Genomic DNA, 15,882 nt, shown 5'->3' with positions numbered 1-15,882 from the left:
AAACACAGAGGGGACAAACAAGGACAGACAAATGGATTAAGTCGATTATATCGACCCCAGTGCGTAACTGGTACTTAATTTATTATCCCCCTACATGGCCTTGCTTTTTGCTTTTGAGCCAAGAAATTAACCTAACTTAACTTAACCAACCACTCCACAGACTGGATTGAGTGCTTTTTACGTGACACCAGCACAGGTGAGGTTAGTTTTGGCATAGTTTTTACAGCTGGATGCCCTTCCTAACACCAACCACCCAGAAAAATAGACTAAGTGCTTTTTACACAGCAACAGCAAGAGCATCCAGCTGTAAAAAATCTGCCTCAAAAAAATTCCAACTGACCCATACAATAATTGAAACAATATTAAAACAATGTTGTTGTTGTTGCTGTTAACAGAAGGCGCATGGCACAGTGGATAACAATGATGATGATAATGATCTGATGTTGGTAGGTTTTGAACTCTGAATGCACAGACGCAAGTGGAGGCACATGGCCTAGTGGTTAGAGCAGTGGATTCGCAGTCGAGGGATCGTGGGTTCGAATCTCAGACCAGGTGATGTGTGTGTTTATGAGCGAAACACCTAAGCTCCATGCAGCTCCAGCAGAAGGTAATGGTGAACTTCTGCTGACTCTTTCGCCACAACTTTCTCTCACTCTTTCCTCCTGCATCTTGCAGCTCACCTGTGATGGACCGGCATCCCATCCAGGTGGGGAACCTATACACCAAGGAAACCAGCCCTTATGAGCCGGGTATGGCTCGAGAAGGAACAAACAATATATATATATATATATATATATATATATATATATATATATATATATATATAAATGCATATATACATATGGTTTTGCAATTACAGACGAGAATGAAAGTTCTGCAATTTTTCAGCATGCTATAAAAAATGTAGTGCTCAAGGGGCTAAATACCAAGATGATATATATATATATATGTGGAGGCACATGGCCTAGTGGTTAGAGCAGCAGACTCGCAGTTTCGAATCTCAGACCAGGCGATGTGTGTGTTTATGAGCGAAACACCTAAGTTCCATGCTGCTCCGGCAGAAGGTAATGATGAACTTCTGCTGACTCTTTCGCCACAACTTTCTCTCACTCTTTCCTCCTGCATCTAGCAGCTCACCTGCGATGGACCGCGTCCCGTCCAAGTGGAGAACCTATATGCCAAGGAAACCGGTCCTTATGAGCCGGGCATGGCTCGTAAAGGAACAAACAATAAATGTGTGTGTATGAGGCACATGGCTTAGTGGTTAGAGTAGCGGAGTCACAGTCAAGGGATTGCGGGTTCGAATCTCAGACTGGGAGATGTGTGTGTTTATGAGCGAAACACCTAAGCCCTACGCGGCTCCGGCAGAAGGTAATGGCGAACTTCTGCTGACTCTTTCGCCACAACTTTCTCTCACTCTTTCCTCCTGCATCTTGCAGCTCACCTGCGATGGACCGGCATCCCATCCAGGTGGGGAACCTATACGCCAAGGAAACCGGCCCTTATGAGCCAGGCATGGCTTGAGAAGGAACAAGCAAAGCGCAAATGCTGCGAAGCATTCTAGCCAATTCACAGCACAACCAGAGACCTCTTTTTAGACACACAGACAGACACACATAAATATGGGTAAAAAATAGCAGAATACAAAGCTTACCATGATTTTTTTGCCTTTGAATTCCATCATAATACATGATCTGCCAACCTCCTGTCCAGCTCCCCTGGAATAAACAATGAAAAAATTATTAGACATTATATGTACAGGCGCAGGAGTGGCTGGGTGGTAGGAAGCTTCTTTACCAACCACATGGTTCCGGGTTCAGTCCCACTGCATGGCACCTTGGGCATGTGTCTTCTACTATAGCCTCGGGCCGACCAAAGCCTTGTGAGTGGATTTGGTAGACGGAAACTGAAAGAAGCCTGTCGTATATATGTATATATATAGATGTGTGTTTGTCCCCCTAGCATTGCTTGACAACCGATGCTGGTGTGTTTATGTCCCCATTACTTAGCGGATCGGCAAAAGAGACCGATAGAATAAGTACTGGGCTTACAAAAGAATATATGTATGTGTGTGTGTGTGTGTGTACAACAGGCTTCTTTCAGTTTCCATCTACCAAAGTTTATAAAGTTTTATATTATGAATTAAAGTTTATAAAGTAAAAATATTTTAGGCGTCTACACCTACAATTTTCCCTTTCCTTATACTTCATTTATATATACATAGGCGTAGGAGTGGCTGTGTGGTAAGTAGCTTGCTTCCCAACCACATGGTCCCGGGTTCAGTTCCACTGCTTGGCACCTTGGGCAAGTGTCTTCTACTATATATCAAAGGTAGAACAGAAAGAACACAACAAACGGAAGCCACCCAAACACATGCAGAAAAATAGACAATAGCACGATAAACAGCAAACAGGATGAAAACAAGATTCACAGATCATTCGCAGCCGATTAGCTCATCATTCAGAGTCTGGAAAGTCGTTGTAGTTTCACCCCTTTATCTCTGATGGTGAGGTATATAGAGTAGGAAAAGGTGGCGAGCTGGCAGAAACGTTAGCACGCCGGGCGAAATGCTTAGCGGTATTTCGTCTGCGTTACGTTGTGAGTTCAAATTCCGCCGAGGTCGACTTTGCCTTTCATCCTTTCGGGGTCGATAAATTAAGTACCAGTTACGCACTGGGGTCGATGTAATCGACTTAATACCTATGTCTGTCCTTGTTTGTCCCCTCTGTGTTTAGCCCCTTGTGGGTAATAAAGAAATAGGTATTTCGTCTGCCGTTACGTTCTGAGTTCAAATTCCGCCGAGATCGACTTTGCCTTTCATCCTTTCGGGGTCGATTAAATAAGTACCAGTTACGCACTGGGGTCGATGTAATTGACTTAATACCTATGTCTGTCCTTGTTTGTCCCCTCTGTGTTTAGCCCCTTGTGGGTAATAAAGAAATAGGTATTTCGTCTGCCGTTACGTTCTGAGTTCAAATTCTGCCGAGGTCGACTTTGCCTTTCATCCTTTCGGGGTCGATAAATTAAGTACCAGTTACGCACTGGGGTCGATGTAATTGACTTAATACCTATGTCTGTCCTTGTTTGTCCCCTCTGTGTTTAACCCCTTGTGGGTAATAAAGAAATAGGTATTTCGTCTGCCGTTACGTTCTGAGTTCAAATTCCGCCGAGATCGACTTTGCCTTTCATCCTTTCGGGGTCGATAAATTAAGTACCAGTTACGCACTGGGGTCGGTGTAATCGACTTAATACCTATGTCTGTCCTTGTTTGTCCCCTCTGTGTTTAGCCCCTTGTGGATAATAAAGAAATAGGTATATAGAGTAGGAAAGAATATGCAGTGCAATTTATTTTGGGGAAAAAAGAATCTGGCTGTGTGGTAAGTAGCTTGCTTATCAACCACATGGTTCAGGTTTCATTCCCACTGCATAACACCTTGGGCAAGTGTTTTCTACTATAGCCTCGGGCCGACCAAAGCCTTGTGACTGGATTTCATCACCTGGCACAAGGTCACCTCCTCCAGTGCCCTCTCCCCTCTCAAAGGATCTTTTCCTTGCAAGTTACTTGGTAACCCAGCCGGTGCTGCTGCTATGTAAAAAGCATCCAGTCCACATTGTAAAGTGGTTGGCATTTGGAAGGGCATTCAGCTATAAAATCCTTGCCAAAACCGACCTCGTCTGTGCTGGTGCCATGTAGAAAGCACTCGGTCCACTCTGTGGGGTGATGGTGTTGGGAAGGGCATCCAGCCATAGAAGCCATGTCAAAACAGACACAGAAGCCTGGCCAGCTCCTGTCAAACCGTCCAACCCATGCCAGCATGGAAGGCAGACATTAAATGATAATGATGAATATCCCTAATAGACATCTGCCATAAACAAAATACAAATATATGAATAATGGCAGGTATTTGTTGACCTTTTTCTTTCCTTTAAAAATCGGCATGAACTTTACGAACAACCCAATATATATCATCTTCATGTATGTATGTATGTATGATGTATGTATGTATCATACATACATACGAGAGTGCGCGCACCGGGACCACTATGTGCATATATGTATAAACATGTTACATGCATCTATGTATGCAGACATGTATATTACATGTGGCTGTGTGGTAAGTAGCATGCTAACCAACCACATGGTTCCGGGTTCAGTCCCACTGCGTGGCATCTTGGGCAAGTGTCTTCTGCTATAGCGCCGGGCCGACCAATGCCTTGTGAGTGGTTTTGGTAGACGGAAACTGAAAGAAGCCTGTCGTCTATATGTATATGTATATATATGTATGTGTGTGTTTATGTGTCTGTGTTTGTCCCCCTAGCATTGCTTGACAACCGATGCTGGTGTGTTTACGTCCCCGTCACTTAGCGGTTCGGCAAAAGAGACCGATAGAATAAGTACTGGGCTTACAAAGAATAAGTCCTGAGGTCGATTTGCTCAACTAAAGGCGGTGCTCCAGCATGGCCGCAGTCAAATGAGTGAAACAAGTAAAAGAGTAAAGAGTATGTACACACACACATATAAATAGATAGACAGATGGATAGCTAGATAGATCGATAGATAGATGGATAGATAGATAGATAGACAGATGGCTAGGTAGATAGATAGATAGATAGATAGATAGACAGACAGATAGATAGATAGACAGACAGATGGACAGATAGATAGATAGACAGATGGACAGATAGATAGATAAATAGACAGACAGACAGATAGATAGATAGATAGATAGATAGATAGATAGATAGATAGATAGATAGATAGATAGACAGACAGATGGACAGATAGATAGATAGACAGATGGACAGATAGATAGATAAATAGACAGACAGACAGATAGATAGATAGATAGATAGACAGACAGATAGATAGATAGACAGACAGATGGACAGATAGATAGATAGACAGATAGATAGATAAATAGACAGACAGACAGATAGATAGATAGATAGATAGATAGATAGATAGATAGATAGATATAACATCCAATTAAGACAAAGAACTTAGCACATCTTTAATGACCAGTCACACAGTTTCGTTAATGCCATCATTCACCGCAAGACTTCCATGTCCTAAGTCACGTAATACTTAAGGATTTAAACACCAGGGTGGCCCTTCATCAGACTTGCATCAAAAGATGTTCTCTGACAAACACATACACACACACACACATGGACAGAGGCCGGGTGGGCCAGCATGGAGTGGGGTAATCGATACACAGTTCTAAAGCACTGATGCAGTCGTACGCTGAATACGTACATATGTGTTTATAATCCGAAGTTATAAGGCTACAAAGGATACTCACAGAGGCCGGATAATGAGCTGATCGTTCTCCTCGACCGGAAAGAAAGCATCGGTTTTCCTCTTCGTCGCCATCTTTCACCACGTTTATACCGCAGCGACACCTATAAACATAATTTCAACCTCGCGCCCTTTTTTCAAGAGTTGTCTCCTCTTCGACTAATTCGGAGCGACGATTTAGAACTGGTTACGGGGTAATCATGAACTAAAGCGGCGTTAAATAAAATAAGCTAATAATAATTTCGGTGAATGTATAAAAAAAATACCTTGGCAACACTGAACGACCGAATCGAAGAAATAAGTGCGGATCTTTTCGGTTTGAACGGCAGTTTTTTCTAGCGGTGTCATATGAAATTGTCACCCATAATTATGACCCTAGTATCGATCTATTGCATTTCAATCTGTTTTAGGGTTAGGGTTACGGGTGGGGAGAAGGGTATCTTTTTTCTTCACAAATGTAAATAAACCCAATCTGTTTCTTAAAAGTGGGACATATTCATACAGCACAGAATGTTTTCACCTCAATAGACGTCATTGATTGGTTGAAATTGCAGAAATTGAAGAAAAAAAACAACAAATATGTTACAAACTATAGAATTTTCTCAATAAAGCCAAGAGAAAAAGATGTTTTATAAACACATTCTACCAGTATACGAAGTTTAAAAGTGTTTAGTTACGTGGAAATTATTTTGAAAAACTGCCGGTCAAACGGAAAGGATCCTTAAGTGCTTTGAAATAGTATGTCCCTTCTCTTTTTCATGGAATTACATTGTCTTGAAATTTATTTTGATTAATGTGGCTGTGTGGTAAGAAGTTTGCTCCTTGACCACAAGGCCCTGAGTTCAATCTCAGTGGGTCGCACCATAGACAAGTGTCTTCTGCAATATCCTCGGTCTGACCAAAGCCTTGTGATTTAATTTGGTAGACAATAACTGAAAGAGGCCCATCATATATATACATACCCATATATATATATATAAGTTCAGCAAAATTTAGATTCAGATGAATATGGTACTTAAGTCAAAGGCACCAGAATTTTGTATGGTATTATCCATATAAATCCATGGGGTGATTACAACATATATATATATATATATATATATATATACACATATAATATATATATACATATACATATACATATACATATACATATAGATATATATATATATATATATATATATATATATATATATATATATATATACATATACATATATATATATAATATATAATTGATTGATTAATTAATTAATTTAATTGATAAATTTTATCCTTTTATTATTAGTTTAAAATTTTATATATATATATATGTAATTTTAAATTAATAATAAAAGGGTAAAATTTATCAATTAAATTAATCAATTAATTAATCAATTAATCAATAATTATAATTTACCAAGTAGATCGGTATGTTAAAATAACCTTTATAAGTAAAATTATACAAATATTTTATAATTAGAAACATAATTATAGTTAGGGTTCAGTTAATTGCTTCACCACATACCGAATTTAGAAATAGGAGTTTGAAATTTCTTTTCTACTACTGCAAGAATCTCTATGACAGTCATATACTTTTTTTTACATAGGCAAAGAAATTGTGTATGTAAAAAATATATATATATATATATATATATATATATATATATATATATATATATATATATTGATAAGAGACAATAATCTCGAAACCGCAATCCGGTGCGTATCACTAAGGCTTACGAGGAAGGGATGACTTCCCTTTGCAAATACCTGAAGGGCACAGAAAGTGTGTCTAAAGCCAGCTGGAGACATCGATCTCCTGGGGCTAAAAGCTACAGTAACACCCCCACTTTGTGGTTAGCCATATTGAGATGGCTGTTATACTTTATGTTATATATATATACTCTTTTTCTCTTTTTCTCTTTTACTTGTTTCAGTCATTTGACTGTGGCCATGCTGAAGCACCACCTTTAATTGAGCAACTCGACTCTCGGACTTATTCTTTTCTAAGCCCAGTACTTATTCTATCGGTCTCTTTTGCCGAACCGCTAAGTAACGGGGACATAAACACACCAGCATCGGTTGTCAAGCAATGCTAGGGGACAAACACAGACACAAACACACATATATATATATACATATATACGACGGGCTTCTTTCAGTTTCCGTCTACCAAATCCACTCACAAGGCTTTGGTCGGCCTGAGGCTATAGTAGAAGACAGATGCCCAAGGTACCACGCAGTGGGACTATACCTGGAACCATGTGGTTGGTAAGCACATCCAAGGCAAGTGGATATCTGCATATATATGCAATCAGTTAAATTCCTATATATATATATACTAGCAGTATTGCCCGGCTCATGCACTCGTGCGTTCTATGCACGCGTGAATTAAGCTAAACTTGGATGAAGTTGAATCAAAATTCAATTATTTGGGTTTTAAAATCAAGCATTTAATGCCCTCTATTTTTGCGCTTATGTGTTCCATTTCCTCAATAGGAAGTACGTAGAAGTGTTTCATAAATTTTTGTTGATCAAATAATTGCATTGTTGAATTATTCTTTTAGATCAGTATTTCTCAACGGGGATTTCAGGGGAGAGTTTCAGGGAGTCGTTGGCAATGTATCGTGATGATCAAAAATCCGGCCTGCTAAAATTTGGTTAAAGTGATTCAAACTGCAGACTCAACGCAAAATGGTCACATTTAATTCAAAGCGTTAAAAATGTTATGAAAGCAATTGGTATGTGTTCACAAAGTCCAAACGATTAATACGAAAAAACCCTCCAGGCTACATCCCGAAAATTTATTTCTTTGGCGAATTTCTACAATGTTTACGGCGATTCGTTTTTATATCTTGACTTTTTATTTTTCATGCAATTTTCACATGCTTGCACGCGTGGTGAACACAGTTCACATCAAACAGCTGACTGAGGAAAGTTCACTATTCAATGCATGGGATAAGGCCTAAACAAACACATTATCAATTTTTGCACTTGCGAGATGAATTTCGGAACAGAAATAGCGCAGTTCAATTTTCATTCGCGCAGTTCAATTTGCTCTGTTTATAATTATACCATGTTTTATATATATATAAAAGAAAACTAAAATGTACCCAATTTTAAGAAAGCATTTTTCATATAATATTATATATATAATATATATATATATATATATATATATATATATATATATATATATAATATATATATATATATATACATATATATATATACATATATATATATACATATATATATATATATACATATACATATATATATATACATATATATATATATATACATATATATATATATATATATATATATATATATATATATATATATATATATATATATATATATATATATATATACATATACATATATATATATATATATATGTGTGTGTGTGTGGAGGCGCAATGGCCCAGTGGTTAGGGCAGCGGAATCGCGGTCGTAGGATCACGGTTTCGATTCCCAGACCAAGCGTTGTGAGTGTTTATTGAGCTAAACACCTAAAAGGTCCACGAGGCTCTGGCAGGGGATGGTGGTGATCCCTGCTGTACTCTTTCATCACTCTTTCTCCCACTCTTTCTTCTATCGGCCCGCTCGCTTAGCCAGAGGGGTGGCATCATTCGGAGGCTAAAAAACAATGTGAGTGCATTGTGATCAGCGATGTGTAACAACATCTGATGGTCTGGTTGGTTACGTGATCACGTGATATATATATATATACATATATATATATATATATATATATATATCAGGCTGAGTAAAAAGTAGGCAACGTTTTGAAACATGAAATTCGTTCACAATATATTTTAACAATGTGCAAATTTTATTCATCAAAGTAAGTACCATTTACAATCAACAGATTTTTGCCAACGAGTTACCAGTTTGTTTATTCCGGGGACATAAAAATCTGGAGTTCTGGAGCTGATGAATTCTTTGAACTCACTTTCAGCATCGGTTTGATTTTTTTAAACTCCTTTTCTTACAGGAAACCGCCAAGGTGCTTGAAAAAGTGGTTGACGGTAGGAGAAAGGTTTGGGGAATAAGCTGGGTGGGGAAGAACTTCGTAGCCAAGTTCTCTCGATTTCTGGTCATAGAGATCGCATGCAAATGTTTGCAGGCAGTTTTCTGGCTAACTTGAAGTTCTTTTGTCAGTTTTCGAGTAGTTTTACGAGGATCTTTCTCAATGACAGTCTTTAATTGGTCGTCATCAGTGACAGATGGGCGTCCACTACACTCACGATCTTCAAGGCTCAGGTCTCAAATGCGAAATCGTTTAAACCATTTTCGAGCTGACCACTGGCTGGTCATTTCCTCACCAAACGCTTCGTTGATATCGCAAGTAGTTTTAGCTGTTTTACGTCCTTTTTTGAAGTTGAATTGCAAAATTGCTCGAATATCGCGCTTTTTAGGTTCCATTTCAGATGATTATAACTACAGTGAAAAAAAATATCAGTTTATTGATGCATTTGGGTATTATCAGACAATTGCAAAAATTATATTAATGCTATATCTTCATTTTCTTAATTTTCTTTATACATATTCAGGTTTTGGACAAAATAATGGAAATACCTAGCATCACAGCATCATAATTTTGAAATATCTATAAAACCGTCAAAAGCTTGTTTATTTTCATGTTTTTTGGTTTATTATTAGTGTTGCTTAATATGTTTTGCTAAAATTGCTCTTTCTTTTCAGATATCATCAGAAAAAGGTAATTAAAACTCATTAAAATGACAGATCTATCGGACTTTCAAAGAGGTAAAATTATTGGTACTTGTATGGCAGGTGCTAGCGTAACGAAAACAGCTAAAATGTTTGGTGTATCAAGAAGTACTGTCTCCAAAGTAATGACAGCCTCTCTCAAAGACAATTGCAAAAAAAATGTACAAATGCAAAAATCCTGTACAAATTCTTCATGGATCAAAATGTTGCTTACTTTTCACTCAATCTGATACTTCCATTACTTTAGTATTTATAACCAGTTTTATGCATCGTAAAATTCTCTCAATTTATCTGCAAGACCCTGGGATCTTTTCTGTTTGAACGGCAGTTTTTTCTAGCAGTGTCATATGAAATTGTCACCCATAATTATGACCCTAGTATCGATCTATTGCATTTCAATCTGTTTTAGGGTTAGGGGTGGGGGGAAGGGTATCTTTTTTCTTCACAAATGTAAATAAACCCAATCTGTTTCTTAAACGAGGGACATATTCATACGGCAGAGAATGTTTTCATCTCAATAGACGTCATTGATTGGTTGAAAATAAAGAAAAATAACAACAAATATCTTACAAACTATAGAATTTTCTCAATAAAGCCAAGAGAAAAATATGTTTTATAAACACATTCTACCAGTATACGAAATTTAAAAGTGTTTAGTTACGTGGAAATTATTTAAAAAAAAACTGCCAGTCAAACCGAAAAGATCCAGACCCTGTATACACACACACACAGAAAGAGAGAGAAGAGGCAGAGAAAGAAAGAGAGGAGGTAGAAATGGAAAATGCGATAGACAGCCATCTTCACATCTATCTGCTAATATGTTGATCTGTGTCTCTAGTCTAATCGCTTCTGCTTTCTCCCTATCTCATAACAGCCCAAACTGTCGTCTGTCTGTCTCTCTGTCTCTCATTCTGTCTCGCTCATGCTACGTATCCATTATGTGACATACAACTAAGTTCAACCATTTATCTTTTTCGTCGTCAATTGTAACATAGTAAAATGAGGACGGATACTTAATACGCGCCGTGTGACAGCGTTACCGGAAGCAGAAACTCGACAACCGGAAGTGTCGCTGTTGAAGATAGTTACTCTTAAGTGTCCATTGAGTGAAATGGCGGAAGTTCTTATTCTTTTTTGAGCGGATCACAATATCTCTACTAAAATCTCACTCCCTCTCTATCCATCTCTTTCTGTATATCTGTGTGTACGCAACGCATACATATATACATACACACATATATTTGCATGTGGATGTATGTGTGTATGTACATATGTATAATATTATAAGTATACGAGCATCCCCCACGTTACGGCTGCTTAAAGTGGTGGGACTGCTCACTTGCGGAAATTACAAAGTACGACTATTAATTTCGGGATACAGTCTGTAATTTCGTTCGTACGGAAACTTGTATTGTATAGTTTTCAATTGTAAACAATTTAAAACAACCCTTTCTTCTTAGCTCAATGGCCACTTGCGTTTTAGTTAAGATCAAGGCCGAAGAATATAGAGTATGATTTGGGAAACACCACCATCACGTTACACGCATACACATGTATATATAATGTACATAATGTGTGTGTATGTAAATCATCATCATCACCACCATCATCATCATCATCATCATCCTTTAACGTCCGTTTTCCGTGCTAGCACGGTTTGACCGGGGTCTGGGAAGCCAGGAGTTTGCACCAGGCTCCAGTCTGATCTGGCTGTGTTTCTACAGCTGGATGACCTTCCTAACGCCAACCACTCCGTGAGTGTAGTGGGTGCTTTTTACGTGCCACTGGCTCAGGTGCCAGGCGAGGCTGGCAGCGGTCACGATCGGTTGGTGCTTTTTACGTGCCACCGGCACAGAAGCCAGTCAAGGTGGCGCTGGCATCATCCACATTCAGATGGTGCTTTTTACGTGCCGCCAGCACAGGTATCACAACTACAATTTCCATTTGCTATTTATTTTGATGTTGATGTACTTGACTCAATAGGTCTCTTCAAGCACAGCAGGTCACCCTACAATCCAATGTAAGCACAGCAGGTCGTTCTGCAATCCAAGGTACTTTGGATGGGCTGGGGCTTCTATGTGAAGCTGGTGTAAGAAACAGCCATGAACTCACGTTATTTGTCGGGTCTTTGCAGTCACAGCATATCTCCAGAGATCTCGGTCTTTTGACATTGTCTCTGTGAGGCCCAACGTTCGAAGGTCATGCTTGACTACCTCATCCCATGTCTTGGTTTTGGTTTTCTTCCGGAGTTTTGTTTCGACGAGGAAGTTTTCCCCGCTTTCTTTGAGAGAGGCTGCCATTACTTTCGAGACAGTACTTTTTGATACACCAAACACTTTGGCTGTTTTCGTTGCGCTAACACCTGCCATACGAGTACCAACAATTTGACCTCTTTGAAAGTCCGATAGATCTGTCATTTTAATGAATTTTAATTACCTTTTTCTGATGATATCGGAAAAGAAACAGCTATTTTAGCAAAACATATTAATCAACACTAATAATAAATAAAAAAAAAACATACAAATAAACAATCTTTTGACGGTTTTATTGATATTTCAAAATTACGATGCCGTGATGCTAGGTATTTCCATTATTTTGTGTAAACCCTGTGTGATATATATATATATATATATATATATATATATATATATATATATATATATATATATATATATATATATATATATATATATATATACAGAAATTAAGAAAATGGAGATAGAGCATTAATATAATTTATTATCTGCAAAAATCCAACATATTCTCTTACAGCTGTTTGAATTCAGTTTAAAGATTAAATTACAATAATTCAATTATCATATTACGCAAAATCTCATCAGAGGGGTAGAAAACAAATACCGCTAGGTTATTAGGTGTTGCGCCTATATATATATATATATATATATATATATATATATATATATATATATATTTATATATATAATTTAAATAATTCAAATTTTGAATTTTATATTTTATATATTTTGTATATTATATTAATTAACTTTATTTCTATTTTTGGTTTATATGTTTTTCACTCTTTGATTTGCCTAATAGTGGGTTTATCTCTAATTTAATTTATATATATATATATATATATATATATATATATATATATACAAGATTAATCAGCCGAAATTGCGAGGATGATCCAGTTCTTGACTGAAGATTAAAGGCTTCAAATGTCCCGTCCATGTTTTTTGTGTCGTCATCACAATGTTTTGCGTTCTTGTCCCAGTTTGTGTTTTTTATACACATATATATATAACGGCGTACATATATATATATAATGAACAGAATTTATAAAGAGGTCTTACAGCTGTTTCAGGAATATTTTATATATCCCTGCATCGGAGACGGTACGAGAAAATGGTTAAGCAATAGCTATTCTAGAGAAGATATGAAATAGAGAGTGAAGTGGAGGAATGAAAACAGACATGAGATATGCAGGGATATTGCATCTGCAGTTCCATTATTTAAGCAGAGTGGTATACATACAGGATTCCTGTACCTTGTGTATAAGTTCCAATAGTATTTAGAATTATTCAACCGAAGAAACCTACTGCTGTTTGTGATAGTAATCGAAAACATGGCCACAGTCAAATGACTGAAACAAATAAAAAATAATAATAAAATGTTTGCATGTATATACATACGACGGGCTTCTTTCAGTTTCCGTCTACCAAATCCACTCACAAGGCATTGGTCGGCCCGAGGCTATAGCAGAAGACACTTGTCCAAGATGCCACGCAGTGGGACTGAACCCGGAACCATGTGGTTGGTTAGCAAGCTACCTACCACAGCCACTCCTGTGCCTACATGCAAACATTTTATTATTATTTTTTATTTTTTATTTGTTTCAGTCATTTGACTGTGGCCATGTTTTCGATTACTATCACAAACAGCAGTAGGTTTCTTCGGTATATATATATATATATATATATATACATATATATGTATGTGCGTGTGTGTTTGTCTCCCCAACATCGCTTGACAACCGATGCTGGTGTGTTTATGTCCCCGTAACTTAGTGGTTCGACAAAAGAGACTAATAGAATAAGTACTGGGTTTACAAAGAATAAGTCCCGGAATCGAGTTGCTCGACTAAAGGTGGTGCTCCAGCATGGCCACAGTCAAATGACTGAAACAAGTAAAAGAGAGAGAAAGAGAGATGTATGTATGTGTGTGTGTGTGTGCATGCATGCGCGTGTGTGCGTGTATGTGTGTGTCTTTGTGTCTGTGTTTGTCCCCCACCACCCCACATCCGGCACTGGGGTTGATTCGTTCGACTTAAAATTCTTGAAGATGGTTTCCCAGCAAGGCTGTAGTCTTATGATTCAAAGAAATAATCAATACATACATACACACATACATACGTACATATATATAATGAACTAAGTGTTACTTTCTCAGATGCAGCACGGATTTTTGTCAGTGAACAGGTCGTGGTCTTAAAGCGACGAAAATATTTCGACAAATTAAACTTAGATGTTGAAGTGAATCGAACGGCGGCAAAAGGAAAAGATCCCGAACGGCGGCAAAAGGAAAAGATCCCGAACGGCTTACAAACACCTTCCACGCTGCAATTGTTTTTACTCTTGCTTACACACATACGGTGCCGGCTTCATAGATAAATAGACAGACAGATAGATAGATAGATAGATAGATAGATAGATAGATAGATAGATAGATAGATAGATAGATAGATAGATAGATAGATAGATAGATAGACAGACACACACATGCACATAGGTTGAGAGATAGAGAGAGAGAAAGAGAAGGACAGATTGACAGATAGATGGATAAATAGATAGATAGATAGATACATACATACATACATACATACATACATACATAGCAGACACAAAGACAGACAGACAGATAGATAGACAGACAGATAGACAGACAGATAGACAGACAGATAGATAGATAGATAGACAGATAGACAGATAGATAGATAGATAGATAGATAGATAGATAGATAGATAGATAGATAGATAGATAGATAGATAGATAGATAGATAGATAGCGTTGACTATAATGTAGTGATAAAGATTGGGCGGGTTGGGACCGTTTTTATCGCAGAAGTGATGTGGGAATTGCGGTAGCGAAGCCAGCAAAGAGAAAATGGATGTGTTGTGGAAGTAGGGGTGGGCTGGAAAGAGGGAAACTGGAGGGTTTGAGGTAGGGGCTGGAGGGAAGATGGAATAGCAAGTGTCAAGATGGGGAGGGTGTGTATGACAGGAAATGGAACAGCGGGGAGTCTAACTTCCAGCGCGGTTAACAAGTGTTTCTGTGTTACTGGGTATATTTGTGTGTGTGTGCGTGTGTGAGTGGGTGGTTTTATGTATGTGTGAGTGGCTGTTTGTGGCTGTGTGTGCTTTGGTGTGTGTGTGTGTGTGTGTGTGTGAGTGGCTGTGTGTGCATTTGGTGTGTGTGTGTGTGTGAGTGGCTGTTTGTGGCTGTGTGTGCTTTGGTGTGTGTGTGTGTGTGTGTGTGTGTGAGTGGCTGTGTGTGCATTTGGTGTGTGTGCATGTGTGAGTGGCTGTTTGTGGCTGTGTGTGCATTTGGTGTGTGTGTGTGTGTGTGTGTGAGTGGCTGTGTGTGCATTTGGTGTGTGTGTGTGTGTGTGTGAGTGGCTGTGTGTGCATTTGGTGTGTGTGTGTGTGTGTGTGAGTGGCTGTGTGTGCTTTGGTGTGTGTGTGTGTGTGAGTGGTTTTATGTATGTGTGAGGGGTTTATGTGTGCATGTGTGAGTGGATGTTTGTGGCTGTGTGTGCATTTGGTGTGTGTGTGAGTGAGTGGTTTTATGTATGTGTGAGTAGCTGTTTGTGGCTGTGTGTGCATTTGGTGTGTGTGTGT

The 15,882-nt window shown here is 38.2% G+C and overlaps 1 protein-coding gene across 4 annotated transcripts in view; it reads right to left on the bottom strand.

The window, feature by feature from the left end:
* Nucleotides 1-5,453, bottom strand: part of LOC115225313 (cleavage and polyadenylation specificity factor subunit 3) — a 48,400-nt gene extending 42,947 nt beyond the window's left edge. For all 4 annotated transcript variants that reach the window (XM_036513976.1, XM_036513977.1, XM_029796260.2 and 1 more), the window contains exons 1-2: nucleotides 5,304-5,453; nucleotides 1,655-1,718 (exon numbers count right to left, since the gene is read on the bottom strand). In XM_036513976.1, the coding sequence (XP_036369869.1) occupies nucleotides 1,655-1,718; nucleotides 5,304-5,374 (135 nt within the window). In that variant the 5' untranslated portion in view covers nucleotides 5,375-5,453. The remainder of the gene's footprint in view (nucleotides 1-1,654; nucleotides 1,719-5,303) is intronic.
* Between the last annotated feature and the right edge of the window lie 10,429 nt (nucleotides 5,454-15,882).

This window comes from Octopus sinensis, linkage group LG27, assembly GCF_006345805.1.
Source record: "Octopus sinensis linkage group LG27, ASM634580v1, whole genome shotgun sequence".
In the NCBI taxonomy this organism is placed as follows: Eukaryota; Metazoa; Mollusca; class Cephalopoda; order Octopoda; family Octopodidae; genus Octopus; species Octopus sinensis.
This window is presented reverse-complemented; position numbering and strand designations above follow the sequence as displayed.